Here is a 15,420-nt window from a genome sequence, read left to right as displayed (position 1 = left end):
TAAAGGAGTTATAAATAGTAATCCCTACTCTTCAAAAACATAAAAGTCTAGTGGGAAAGTTTTATGGAAGCACTAGGATAATCAGGAAATGATTCACAGACCTGTGCCTTGAAGGTAAAATTTTAACAGGCTAGGCAGACAAAGTAGTTGTGCAGAGAGAATATCACAAACACAGGTAAGGAGATAGGAGCATGCACATATGTTCTTGGAAGATCCAAGTGACCAGCATGATTAAAAAATGAATTGTGGAAAGGTTGGCCAGGTCTAGGTTAGGAAGTGAAGGAGGAGAATTATTACTACTTAAGCAACAGAGAACTGCAGAAGGTCTTTAAATAGGAAGCATGTCATCAGATCTCTGTGTTTTTTATATGTTTCTTTCTGTTTACATATAAGGAGAGAACACACCTAGTCCTCTCGGTAGATTTATTTCACACTATAAATAGATTGGCATTCTGATTTCATGTGTCAGTCTTATAAACTTGATATAAGCTTTCTACTGAGAGGTAAATTCATTTCCAGTGAGTTAATATCACCATATTTCTGAGTCTAGAAGGTTTAAGGTAGAATCTGGATGGTGATGGATTCACTAAGGTAATGTAATACCACAGAGATCTGCTTGGATGACCAGTTGGCCTTTCCCAGATGACACCCTGATGCCACTACACAATTTCTTGATATTTCTATAGAATGGAGATCAGAGTGATTAGTGCAATAATCCAAGTAAGAGATGAAGGACTAGAATTAGAACAGTGGCCTTATGAGGGCTGAGAATTTACAACAGATTTCAATGTGAGCAGTAGGCAATTACTCGGTGAGTGATCAAAGGGAAGGCAATATCATTAAGTGACAGAACAAAGGAAGGGAAGGTTGAAGTTGGGAAAAAGAGGAAATCTGCTTTGGACATGTTGCATTTAAGGTGTCAACAGAAGCATCATATGAATGTTTCTAAAAGGCAGTTGAAAATATGGCTCTGAATCAGAGCCAGTAAAGAGGAGACGTGTTTATAGATAAAATCATCTGTAAAGACAGTTCTAAGTGAGAAAAAAGGCCTAAGAACAGAATGTTGGGTTAAGTCCTTAAGAGGTCAATTCCTGATAAAACACAAAACCAAAGTGAAATGAACAATGCCAAGTCAGCTTGTACACAGATGCTTTATTTTGGATGTTAATATATGTCAACATTGTATGCAAGATTCTTATACAATGGAAAGTTTTCCCATATATCAAAAAATTCAATTTAGTCAGGGTAATTGCTGTATTAATGTGAAAACCTTAGAATAAAATGTAGTATTATATATGTGTAGTCAGTTTCCATGCAAGTATGGCTGCTACATGTATGTCTGGCATTTTTATAACATATTGAAAGAAATTCAAATGAACAAAACAGTATAAAGGTGACTTAAGATGCCTGACATATTTAAGATTAAAAATCTTGCAAAAAGCAACAAAGCAGTTAACTGGAGGATTCAACCAATGCCAACCCAAATATGTACTATGTCCAATAAGCCCAGGCTTATCTGCAATATAATACCATTTGGGATAATTTAATGCTCAAGAAAAATTTTGCTTTAAAAAAATATAGCTTTTCCCAGATATTATACTTTGGTGCTTGCAGGCTATGTACATCCAAACCAGCTAAGAGCTACATTTAAAAAAAACAAAACAACATTATGTGCTACTAGTTCAAGGTAACTGAAATGATTCAGTATGATTTTGCTATAATCATTGGTTTCACAAAGTAAAATTTCTGTGAGAAGCTCATTAATTAGAAAGCAATCAACATACTTAACAAATATGCTAAGAAGATTCAAATGGTTTATCTGTTATCAACAAGGCATAATCTTAGTACGGTACATTTTCTTCACTTCTCACTACATATAATATGCAAAAACTAGCAAGTGGATTTAAATAGCTTAAAACCCTTTTAGGTCTACTGTTCAAGAGCTAGGCATTAAAATACTTAGTATTTCCATCTCTATTAACATAAAAACAGATCAGAAAATCTTATGCTGGTTTTGTTTTTTAAGGCATAGTATTTTGGTATTTGTAATAATTTGCCTGGTAATGGTTGATTCCATTAAGTTAACTTGAGAACTTGCCATCATTTGCTTTTTATCTTTTCACACAGTGCAAGTGGTGGTCGCTCTTTCCTTCTCTCATAGCAGCAAGCCGATTCTGCTATTTTTTATAGCAGCATACTTCAGGAGTGGAGAGGGAGAGAGTGTGTCAATCATAAATAATTCAAACTACAGTGTACAATTCTATTTACCTGTCAGTGTTTAAGTTGACAGCACACCATTATATGACTCAAAAAAATTACATAAAATCTCTACCATAAAAGCAAATAAAGACATTCTTTCAAGAAGAAATAAGTGCAAACACCTAAAACAGGCAACTGAAGCAACTGTTGTAACCTGTGGAGAAACACAAAACATTTATAAAAGGACAAAATATTTTTATAAATAAAAGATAATGTTCTCTACTTCTGAAACATTGAGTAAATATAACAAACTTCTAAGTGCAGACTGGTTTTTGGGACCAAGGTACCATATTATTTTTTAAACAAAATGCAAATATTTCAAACACATATACAAATCACCAGATTAATTTATATGACCCACCCGATATAATTTAAAAAGAAAATATTAAATTATTATTTAGTACATTTTTAGAACTACTTTATAACCAACATGATTTAAAGGACATAGTGCAATATTTAGGTAGATGTGACATACAGTATAGATATTATATTCTTTGCAGCTATAACTTACTACTATTTCATACTTAAAGGTCAAAATTGTTCTTTACTATGTTAGCTGTAATAACAGGAAACAACATTGGCTTCTAGACACCCTGTGTATATATAAATATCTACATTTAAGCTTTAAAAATGAAAATAAATTATAAAAACAGACTTCTTTCCAATTTACAAAGATTTCCTGCTCCTACATACTGTACAATACATTCAACAAAACTCTCAGCTCTTCTGAGATTTATGAAGAAAATACTATTTACTAATAAGGAAAAAAACCTTTTACAATGCTTTTTTTTTTTAGTACTATGCTCAAATAAATACATTTAATACTGTAGTTCATTTTTACTGTTTCTGAAAAAAACCAAAAACTAGTAGTGCAACTTTTCTATCCTTCCTTTAAATTCCTTTCTACTGTGTTTCTTTGTAAATGATAGCCTAAGAAAATCAGCACATGGGCAAAAGTACTTCATAAAACCATGTGTGCTTCCCATACACAGACTAATTTCAGAAATCATACATACTCATACACCTATCTATAACAAAACTGCAGCATCAAGAGAGTAGCAACATACATCTTGTGAAAAAGAAGTGAGAATTTACTTTTAGAAGATCCATGAACATTCTATTATTTTCCATTTTGTTCTTTAAAAACAATTCTAAAAATCTTCTCTCTTAAAAAATAAACTATGAAATTGCCTAACCCTTACTTAAGTGGCTTATTAGCTTTTTGCCTGTCCAATATGGAAAAAAAATGCTATATTAAAAGGGCTATATTAAAACTTTAAAAAAATTGAGAAACATTTCACTGCAATCTAATTTAGAATAGAATACAGTAAGGGAGTGGGACATTTCATCAATTTTAATAACAATTATAGTATTAGAGCTCTTGAAGTACTGCTGGTAGCTGTATAAGTACTCAGGTATCTTCTTGCTTGTTCAGTCATGATAAGTTGGTCTTCTGTCTTTCCATAAACCACTGTTTCCCATTCACAATTTGACTAGGAAGGAAATATTAATAGTGATGTGAAAATTACTAAAATATCCATACTACTTCACAACTTGACTTTTAAAAGTCAATAATTACAACTGATTGGATATTTTATAAGTAATTATAAAAATGTTTTGATACTGGCATCGTATTTCTTTTAAAATAATAATGTTATGTCTTAAAATATATACTGAAATATTTATGATCAAGTTTTTAAAAAGTCAATTATTTTAGCTATCTGTATTTCTCACAGACCTAGGGAGGCAGTTTAAAAGTTTTGTTCCCAACAACTCCCCCCAAATCAAATGATTCTTAACATGGAAAGAAATGTTAGTCTTTATTATTTCAAAATTTTGCGAAAGATTTAGAGAGAGGATGTAATGTCAAAAAATTAACTATTAATATGAATGCTTTTTCTTACAAATTAGGAAACATATTCATAACACAAAGTCAGGTTTGTTTGCTTGATTTTTTTTCCTTCCCTTATTATAAAGATTACTATATTATAGGTATGATCTGCTACATAACAACTTTCCCCAAAAGTTCTGTTAATTAAACACTGGGAACTCAGTCCCTTTTAAATGGATTAAAAGAAAGTGCTATATGGCCCTTGGAAAGCATTGGCTCTAGACAAATGTGAGGTGGCCATATGTGATTGCCAAAGATCTTCAAGACATGCTTAAATGTCACGAACACTAGCGCTGCAGTCACTGTGGCATAAAGACGAAAACTTCTTCCTCAATGAACTCTCAAATTAAGTTTAACTTTTAAGATAATTAAAAGGTTAACTTTTAAAATAACACAGTAAAAAGTTTTCCAGCCTTCATTTGCAGCACATACTGGCCACACAGCAACAGAAAAAAGGATTTCGTTTTACAACTTCTAAGCCAAAAAGTTAACTGGAAACTATTATGACAACAAAATCATGCTGAAACTGCTTCCAACCACTTACCCTTCACAGGATAACAATTAGAGCTATACATGTTTGTCATAGGAAAAGAGGTGCCAGAAGTGGATTTCTGTGTCTTGAGTTTAAAAAAGAAATAGTGCTTAAAAAAATCACCAGAGTCTTTGGCTACAATTCCAATCTTTCAGTTTATATGTGCCCTGATGAATGAGTATCTCAAACTCAAATCTAATTTGAGTGACAAAATAATGGTGAATGTTTAGTTACTGTTATAGTCAAATTTAAAAGAAAAAGTATAATTTGTGATCAGTAAGTCCAAAGTGATCATTGATTAAACAACAACAAAAAATCACTAAAAAAATGTATAAGTCCATACCTGCAGATTCTTTTCCAATTTGACAACTTTGGAAGTGTTAAGATTTGGTTTCTTTTTAGTAAGTGTGTATGTTTTGTTGGTTGAATTTATATCTTGTATTTCAGGAGTCAAGTTGCACCTATTGTCATGCATTTCCAATAATGGTATCATGAATAAAGATGTTGTAAATATATTTTCTGACTAAGAGAGAAAAAAGAAAGAGGAAAATAAAATAACTAATTCAAAAATGAAGACAAATAGACTACTGAGTAAGTGGTAATGGAAGCCCTGTTCGTTTCCCTCCAAGAAAGTGTTTGGCCCCAAAGAAATTTCTAGTAATGTAGTAATATTAAATATTTTGGAAATGAACCAAAGATAAATTTTGAAATTTACAGTTCTGAGAACTACCATTTTTTGGTATCATATATAAGAGAGCTAACTCCTCTCATAACAAAACAAATATAAAAAACAAAGATGTAAATAAAATATTCTCTACAGTTAATAGTTTCTCTCCGAATTAGGCAGAATGATACTAAAAAAAACTCCATGAATCTCTAATGAACTAGCTACACAATGAGTAAGAAACAAGAACACTAAGACTTAAAGCAACCATTTAGAAAAATAATAATTCTTTACAAACCTGCACGTCTGCAATGTCTTCAGTCAATAGTTGAGTGACTGGTTCTTCTTTTTCCCAATTATCTAAGACTAGTGATTTTCTGACTTTCTTCACAGAAGCAGTTTGCTAGAATGAATAATTTACATAGAAGCTTTATGGCAAAGTCACTTGGACACAATAAGACTTTTCTTAATATTATAATAATACTAAAAGATTACCTCTTGTTTGCAGCTTTTGTAAGCAGGTTCATCTTCCTCTTTGAGGAATATATCTGTTCCAGTTTCTTCTTTTAAAACTTCCCGAATATCTTCTTCCAAGAACGCAAGTGGCTGGGACTAAATTGTTTTTAAAAGGGTTTTTAAGTCACTTATAGTAATTCCTTTTTCTCCCTACATATATAAAAAACCCATCTTTTATATTTTTTCATTATTGGCATAATCTTCTAGTCTTCATAGATATATCAATTAACTAACCAGTTTTATAGCAAAAATAATATTGCACATTTGTAAGCATTGAATGAAGTGTAGCAATTTCTTCATTCTAGCCTACTAAACAAAAACATTCCTTATTGGGGAAGCTATTGTAGCTCTTGCTTCAATTAGAATCTTCAGAATTAAACAGAAAAAAGACTATTTCTCAAGCATTTTTTATATAACAACAGGAAAAATAAGAAATGTAGAACAACTTGGAAATATACTAGCTTTACTTACTCTACTTTCATGTACTTATTACATAGAGTGTTAATTACTAGTTTCTGTGTTTCTCTTACCACTAAGATTGTGAACTACTTGGGAGGAGTAATTACGCTTTTTTCTTCTTTGTATACCTAGCCCTAAGGGTAGAGCTGATACACAGTATCCAAGAAGGAATTGAGTGAGTGAGAGAGTGAGAGAGAGAGAGAGAGAGAGAGAGAGAGAGTGTGTGTGTGTGTGTGTGTGTGTGTGTGTGTATTTGAGAGAGTATAGGAGGGTGTGTGTCTGTGTGTGTCCTGGAGTGTGGGAGAGCAGGTTACAAAAAGACAGGAACTTGAATGTGAGATGAGTAATGAAACAGTCTCAAAATATTATTTACTCATCTAGCTTTCTATGAAATAGGTGAGCATAACTCAGAAAAAATTCAAAAACTATATCTAATTTATACCTATCATAACCAAGATCTACTTTTTAAAAATACAATCAAACCTCTATTAAATAATAGAACAAACTGGTAGTACTTAATGACCAGCAGCTTATATACTCAGCCAGCAAAGTTAGGGAGAATAGTATTCATATATAAAAGATTTTTCAGCACTTACAAAAACTTTTAAAATGGAAACAAAATTTTAAAAGTGCTCTTATCTAGAGCTTGATACATACAAAAATTATGTTAGTGTTTTTGTGTATTTCTCTAAGAGCTCTTGTTTTAAGGATTACACTTCACCAAGAACATAGATTAGGTGTTCTTAAAAAGAATCCGGTTTTTTTTCCCTTTAAGAATATAAATGTCCTAAAGTACTGGCTAAGACACAGATGAATTCATTCACTACCAAGAACTAGTCTCTTAATTGTCCTAACGTGACAAAAGCAAAGAATTACTACATTTAATAGTTTTCAGATTTGACTACCAAAATTAATAGAAATTTATACTTAAAGGATTTCCAGAGTTTTTAGCCTTTTGAGTAATTTTCAGTAAACCTTAGAAGAATCAAAGTTTATTAAAAAGGCAACAGATATTCAAGATGCACCTGATTAAAATTCTAAAGCCAATCTCCAAGAAGTATATTTGATTCATAGTAACATACATTAGAAAGCTAAGTGGTTAGCACGTACGTAGTAGGTACTCAGTAAATAACTTGAGGAGGAGGAGCAGGAAAACTGAAAAGTCAGCTTATTGCAAAGAAATGTATGGGCCTGACAATATTCTTATTAGTAATTGCTAAATCATTATCTTCCTTTTATCTTCAATTGCTAATGAAAGTAATCTGTTTTGGTAATGAAAAACTTCTATCCAAAGAATTGTGAGTACTGCTGGTATTAAATTAAAAATGCCAGAAGGTCTCATTCCAAACTAAACTGAAAAAAAAAAAAAAAAATGCCAGAAGGCTAGTAAACAAAACTGACAGGGGCTCTAGGTAGTTTGAAATCTAACCTCCCACACACCATTATTCACTATTATTATGTTAATCAGATGACCCCGACTCACTGTACAATTTTTAAATGCCTTCAAATCATTGCTTACCTGTCTAACATTACATCCTCAATGTCCAACACAGTGCCTGGCACCTATTGGGCACTCAATCAATATTTGCTGAATCAATGATGAATTTTTTAAATGAACAGCAAAATACTGAAACATTAGTTAAATCAACGAGGTAATTCCACACAATGGAATATTATGCAAACATTAACAATTATGGGATAAATATTTACATTAACTTGGTTAAATTAGAAAAAACAGGTTACAAAATAGCATATAAAGAGTGATCTCATTTTTGCTACATGTACATGCACAAAAAGTCTAGAAAGCTCTAAAGATAATATGATTGTTGACAGCAGTATATAGAGCTATGTGACAAAAAGACTTGATCAACCTTACAAACCCTCTGAAACAATATTTCAAAAAAAATAAAGGAAAAGATTGGAAGATTACAGTGGCATGCCTTTTGGTAGAAAATAAATTAAATCAAGTAAACTAGAATTTATTGATGAATCTACATAAAAAATGACTAAAAATAGAAGGCCATACCTAAAGTATCCTGGAAGTGACCAGCATTTTAAACCTTTTAGAAATCTGTATCTGCCTAAAATACCCATGGTTTTTCCAAGGTATTTCAAAGGTGACAATATACACGAAAGCACAGATAACTTCACTCCTAGCTCTATTCCTTTGTGAACTGCTACTGCTACCACTACTATTAGAGTACCAACAGCAGCAACCAAACATGTACTACTTAAAACTCAGAACAAGCCCCTTTATTTCTATTATATTATCTCTTTTACCTTTACAATAACAATTTGGGATGTGTTTCACGATTTTCTTTGCACAGAAGAGGAAATTGATCCTTAAGGAGGTACCTGATCTATCAGTTTCCTAAATATCATTATGAAAGTGCTTCAGTATATCAAAATATTAAGAATGTTTTATTCTACTGCAGGTAACCACTACTGAAACTACTAGAATGTGGATTTTGCATCAAGAAAAAGGTTCTGACATCTGATTTGCTTTCTCTAGATGATATAAAGAATTCAAAACAAGCCAAGCAAGTTTATTTACAAGTCAAGTAAAAAGATTAACACAAATGCAAACTTAAAAATCAAAAGATAAAACTTTGTTTCAGGGAAAATCTTTTTTTAAATGTTAAAAACCAAAGTGATAAAAATCACAATTTGCGTTTTATTAGAATTAGGAAAATTCTTAAAAATAAAAAGAATATACATACCACAATTTTAAGAGGTCCATATTTTTTCTCCTGAGCAGCAAGCGCATTCTTAAAAGGAGTAGGAGTTCTTGGTGTGGTGCCCAATATAGATCTTCTAATAGTAGGTGTTCTAAACCTATCCAATCATTTAGATATTTGTATTATAGTTACAATTTGATTTCATACAAGTTAAGGAAGACAAAGCCATGATATAAGCATACACTCAATTTTCTTGCATATACATATGCTTTATTTAAACATTCTAGGGCTATTTTAAAGTACGCCGGACTACAGTAATTCTTATTCTAATCAATCATCTTAAAATTTAAAAAAGACTAATGTAGGAAAAAAGTACTAAAAATGTTGTTTTGCTTGAAATCAAAGTTTGACACTATATTTAGCTGGTTTTTATTGTCCTAGGAATAAGGTTGTGATTTTTTAAAAAAAATTCTAAGTCCTCTATGAATAGGGATTACAATACATGTTATTTATATGGACAAAAGGTAGTCTACTCTTGACACTATACTCCCCATTTTCTCTAGCGCAGTTATTTAATCGCTACTTACCCTACATTTTCCTTTTGATCTTTGGGAGTTGCTTCCTTATGAAGAGGAGTTGTAATGAGAACTTTTTGTCCACAAATAGGGGTAGATGTAAACGAAGGATTTTCTATATTAATTTGTTCATTTCCAGGACATGTGTTGAAAAACTAAAAAGAGAGTTTAGTTTTTAGTTTAGGGAAGAGAGTTTAAAGACAATTTCTAGAACATCAAAATCCTTACACAAATATTAAACTGATAAGATTTTCAAATTACTTTCTCATTCCTCTTAGAAGAAGATTATCAATAATATTATAGTTACACTCCACTTCATGGAAATTAAGCTCCACGAGGGCAGGAATTTTTGTCTGTTTTGTTCATAGCTGCCTCCCCAGCTCTTAGAACAGTGTTTATTTAGCACATATGGGCATTCAAAAAACAGTTGTTCAACAAATATTCAGAAGTTACAAAACACAAGACAAAAATTTTTATAAACAGTATATTATCAAATAGGGATCTATAGAAACCATAAATAGCTGCTGTGTTAAATGTAACAGTTTTGTAAAACAGTGTAATTGAAAAAAATAAGTTTTTTGGCTCTTATTAATAAATGATCTTAAGTGGCCTTTTCTATGAGAGTACTTTGAATTCAGAATATAATAATAATACTATGCTGATAAGAAATACAGCTATCTGGCAAATTTGCCTATCTAGAACACAGCTCAGAACCTCTGAGCAGTCAAAATTAATATCACAGAGTCCGTTTTCTAAATTACATGATTTATTCATTGGGCCTTAACATACAACTGTGAAATACTAATTTGTTTCTGTAGCCAACAGACTAGCAGCAGTTATATAAAGAAGGAGAAATTGCTTCAAGGCTACTTATAACTGGAATGAATTCTATATCTATCACTTCTTGCTCCTAATATCTGAATTTACCTTACCCTAAGATTAGCAATCAAACCCTCTTTTACAGTATAAAACCCAAGCATTTTGCCATGGGATATAAGCATCTTTCAGCCACTTTCCACCTTAGAATCCACATTTCAAAAACTGCTAGTATATACAACTCCAGAAATAGAAAACTGCTAATGTGCTCAAGCCTGATTCACCTTCCCCAATGCATTTTAACTCTGAGGAATGTGGTAGGGGTGGAGGGATGCACTATTTACATCATAGTCTATGTAAATAGTATCCCCTGAAGCACAGGATGCACAATTTTCAGAGATCACAGGTTTGTGTACTGTCAGATCCTATTCATTTTCCCAGCCTCAAAACCTCCAATAATATCCCAGCATTCTCCATGTATACTTGACCATTAAATTCCCTTCTTCTCTCATTAAACTTTTTTTTTTAATTTCAGCATATTATAGGGGTACAGATGTTTAGGTTACGTATGTTGCCCTTGCCCCCCCCCCCATTAAACTTTTTAACCTCCGTCAAATGCTTTCAGCAAATACCAGCTCCATTTGTTACTAACTGTGACCTTGGAAACGTAGCTCAACTTAGAAAATTTATTCCACGTAACTCTTAAGGTTTTTTGAAAGTGGATTATCTGAGATGCTATAAGAAAAGTGTCTGGCACACAGCCTGGAACAGTTCAATAAGAAACTGTCCTACTATAAACATCTGCTGCCCAGGGACATTACTAGGAGAAAGCAGGTAGTTCTGGACATCCCTAGGAAACCTCCTGACACATAAAATTCTTATAGTAAACAACTGTCTAAGTTTCTTCCGAAGAACATTGAGAAGGAAAATTCAACAGGCAAACTAAAATCTAAATTACTCTAAATAGATGAGGTCTCTTTATACCTTTATCTGGTATATCTGCTGAACAGTCAGGAACTGCATCTCAGTCTCAGTACCGTACTAGATAACTTTGGGCAAATCATTTCATCTTTTGGGGCCTGTTTACTGATGAGTTCTAAAAAGATGTGGGACTACATGATAAAGAAAATGTCCCTTTTAGCTCTTAAAATTGTAGGATACTGTAATGCAGCTACTATACTTATGCAGATACTGTCTGACCTATCAGAGTTTAGCATTCTCATGTATACATTTAAACACATTATCTATTTTTATGCATTATCAAAGCAACCAAATGCTAGTAAGGATATTAAAGATTTAATTTAATCTAGCTCATCAACATTTGGAACATAAACAAAAACAACACTATTACCTGTGAAGGAGAAAATGGTAGTGTTTTCACTGGTGTGTGTTTTAATGCTGTATTACCACCATCGTTGAATGAGCCATCACCAAGTTCGCTGCCTAGGGACTGACCCATTCGCATCCTTCTCTTCTTTCTGAGGATGGTTGGTGGAGTGCTAAACTTGGCCACATTTGGGGATGTTAAAGGAACAGCCTCACTGTCTCCACCATGACAACTGTTTTTTTTCCCTTCAAGTACAAGACTGACATTAAATTGACATTCCATGGCTCCTTCATTGTGTTGAATTCTCATTAGTTTAACTGGCGTGGACTTGATAGGAGAAGCAGCAGCGTCAGAAAGATCAAAACTGGTAACATCACTCCATGCTACAGGATCCTGCAATAAATTAAATTCTTAACTAAAGTTAATGCTATAACCTAGTTAAATCTGATCTTGAACAGAGGATGATGATTTCCACAGAGTGAATTAACTACTCATTTTTATTGGCAGAAACAGGCTTTCCTTGGACATCTTTTTTTAAGCAAGACCATTTGAGAGGAACAGATTATGGTTTTCCTACAATGCCAATTTGGAACATTCCAAAATATGTAATAGTTCATCTAACTCAGTAGCTGAAGCTTGCTGTCAAAGTATTTTAAATAAAAGAAACAAATCATTTTATTAAGTTATTGTAAAAAAGTACAACTTATCATAAAACTTTAAGTTCTACTTCATATCAGGAAAATACTATCATATTTCGCATAATCATTTGGTAATGTATATGGAACGTGTTAAAAAGGTGACACACTATGATCCAGAAATTCAATATAATCTAAGGACATAATCATGATTTTGTACAAAGCTTTATATAAATATGTTCTGTTCTGTTATTTGTAATATTGAAAAACTAGATACCACCTAAATGTCCAATAATAATAGTTCATTGGGTAAATAAATTCTCTTTCACTCATTTGATGGAATACTATAAAGCCACTAAAATTCAAGTTTAAAAAACAATTAAGAAAACAGAGACATGCTCATGATATAAGTGGAAGACCAAAAAAAATCCACATATGTGTATATTTGGTTTTAAAATATATACTGTACATATATGTGTTTTACATGTATAGAACACAGACTGAAAGCAATACATCAAATTATTAACTCTGGGATTATGAGGAATTTTAATTTTTTCTTTTCAGTTTTCTCTAGTTTCCAACTTTCTCTAATGCACTTGTACAACTTGCATAATAAACAAATGAATTAAGTTTTAAATTTTTAAAAATTCTATACGAGGCACATATTTGAGAAAAATTTTAACTTTTTTGTTTTTTTGCCAGAAGCCACTGCAAAATATCAGAACAAATTAAGTGCGGCATACAAAATACTTCACATACAATTGGTCAATGTCCATTAAACTGAGTTTCTGAGCATGAAACCATGTAACTAAAATCAAGCTTTTGATAATCTCACAATTTCTAACTTACAGATTCAATAAGTTGTAGAGTCTCTGCAAATTCTGGAATGGTCTGCAGAGAGGACAGCACAGCATTTGCTTCCACAGCCAGGAACTTCGTAGGTGAATTCTGCTGAGCAGACACAGCCTGATTTTCATCCATACTGTAAAATTCACTAGCATGCTCGTCGAGGCTATTTAGCGTATTAGACATGCTATCATCCACAAGGAAATTACCAGACCAGTTAGAAAAACTTCCAGGCTGCTAAAAGTACAAAAGAAATTTGAATATTATTTGTCATTTTCAACATAGGCATAAATTTAGATTTTAAGTGAAAGTTTTTCTAGAACAACATATTTTATATCATTTCAGCTAAAAATATAGTAGCAAATATATTGTTTTTCCTCAAAATTTGTATAAAAATTTTTTCATTAAATCTCATACCTTAACTGTATTTTTTTCTATTAAACTTTTTTACCTATAAAATCATAGTAATATAAAACAAGAATTTATATACAATGTAAAGTCCAAACTCCTAAAAGCTGGCTTCTCTTTTCCTTTCAAACTTCATCTCCTAACACTTTCACTCACAAGCCCTCTCCCAGGGTATACCCAGCTACAATAAATGCAATTCCCCAATGAATTATACGCTTTTTACCCTGGAGTGTCTTTGCACATACTGTTGCTCCCTTCATCTGAATGCTCAATAACCTACTGACCAAGGAAAATCCTATTCTTCATTTAAGACACAGTTCAAAATATTGCAAAGTACTTCATCTGATTTAAACTTTCACCTGTTCCATTTATAATAATGTCCTAATTCATCTATCTTGCTAATATATAATCATCACCTATCTTTCAAGACTGAGCTCAATTAGGACTTCTTCCACTAACCCTTCCTTGACTACCTGAATCTAAAACAGATACCTCTCCTATGTGTTCCCATAAACCTTTGTGACTTAGAAATTGTCAAAAGTGAAAGACAAAGAATTCTAAAAATAGCAAAAGTGTTAAGTCACATATAAGGGAATCTCTATTACACTAATAGCAGATTTCTCCACAGAAACCTTACAAGCCAAGAGAATGAAATGATACATTCAAAGTGCTAAAGGAAAAAAAAATTGGCAGCCAAAAATATTATACCCAGAAAAGGTATTCTTCAGAATTTAGGGAGAAATAAAGGCTTTCCCCCAGGCAAGCAGAAACTGAGGGAATTCATCACCACTAGACTGGTCTTACAAGAAATGTTCAAGGATGTCCCACAGCTGGAAGCAAAAAAATGATAATCACTATCATGAAAACATGCAAAAGTATAGAACTCACTGATAGAGTATATATGCAAAAAAGAGAGAAAATAATCAAACCTTAATATAAAGAAGACCACCAAACCACAATGATAAACAATAAGAGAGGAAGAATGGAACAAAGGATATTAAAAAAAAAACAAAAAACAGAAAACAATTAATAAAGTGACAATTAACAAAATAAGTCCTCACTTATCAATGATAACCTGAAATGTTAATGGATTAAATTCTCCACTTAAAAAATATAGACTGGCTGAATGGATTTTAAAAATGACCCAATTATATATGCTATGTACAAGAAACTCACTTCACCTGTAAAGACATATACTGATTGAAAGTGAAGGTATGGGAAAAGATATTTCATTTAAACGAAAACTAAAAGCAAGTAGGAGTAGCTATACATAGATAAAACAGACTTTAAGTCAAAAACTAAAAACAGATGAAGAAGGTCATTATATAATGACAAAGGGATCATTCAGAAAGAGGATGTAACAATTGTAATATATATGCACCTAACACTGGAGCACTGAGAAATGTAAAGAAAATACTAGATCTAAAGGGAATAATAGATTCCAATACAAAACAGTTGGGGACTTCAACATCCCGCTTTCAGCAATGAACAGATTGTCTAGATAGAAAATCAACAAAGAAACGCTGGCTTTAAACTGTACTTTAGATCAAATGGACCTAACAAATACATATAGCATATCTCATTCAACATCTACAGAATACACATTCTTTTTATCAGCATATGGAACATTCTCTAGGATAGACCACGTTAGGCCATGAAACAAGTCTCAACAAATTTAAAAGAAATAAAATCATATCAACTATCTTCTCAAATGGAATAAAACCAGAAATCGATAACAAGAGAAACTTTTTTTTTAAATTTCTTTCTTTCTTTTTTTTTTTTTTTTTCTTTTTGGTAGAGACGGGGGTCTCACT

The 15,420-nt window shown here is 32.1% G+C and overlaps 1 protein-coding gene across 3 annotated transcripts in view; it reads right to left on the bottom strand.

The window, feature by feature from the left end:
* Nucleotides 1-1,132: 1,132 nt before the first annotated feature.
* MYBL1 (v-myb avian myeloblastosis viral oncogene homolog-like 1) overlaps nt 1,133-15,420 on the bottom strand; it is a 40,776-nt gene continuing 26,488 nt past the window's right edge. Inside the window, exons 9-16 of one of the 3 annotated variants that reach the window (XM_012663128.1) lie at nt 13,202-13,435; nt 11,742-12,110; nt 9,587-9,729; nt 9,042-9,156; nt 5,842-5,958; nt 5,645-5,749; nt 5,026-5,205; nt 1,133-3,752 (exon numbers count right to left, since the gene is read on the bottom strand). In XM_012663128.1, the coding sequence (XP_012518582.1) occupies nt 3,624-3,752; nt 5,026-5,205; nt 5,645-5,749; nt 5,842-5,958; nt 9,042-9,156; nt 9,587-9,729; nt 11,742-12,110; nt 13,202-13,435 (1,392 nt within the window). In that variant the 3' untranslated portion in view covers nt 1,133-3,623. The remainder of the gene's footprint in view (nt 3,753-5,025; nt 5,206-5,644; nt 5,750-5,841; nt 5,959-9,041; nt 9,157-9,586; nt 9,730-11,741; nt 12,111-13,201; nt 13,436-15,420) is intronic. The other 2 variants (XM_012663129.1, XM_012663130.1) reach the window with 2 other exon arrangements.

This window comes from Propithecus coquereli, unplaced genomic scaffold (assembly GCF_000956105.1).
Source record: "Propithecus coquereli isolate 6110/MARCELLA unplaced genomic scaffold, Pcoq_1.0 Scaffold8, whole genome shotgun sequence".
In the NCBI taxonomy this organism is placed as follows: domain Eukaryota; kingdom Metazoa; phylum Chordata; class Mammalia; order Primates; family Indriidae; genus Propithecus; species Propithecus coquereli.
Note: the sequence above shows the minus strand (reverse complement) of the source record. Positions and strands in the feature narration are given on the sequence as shown.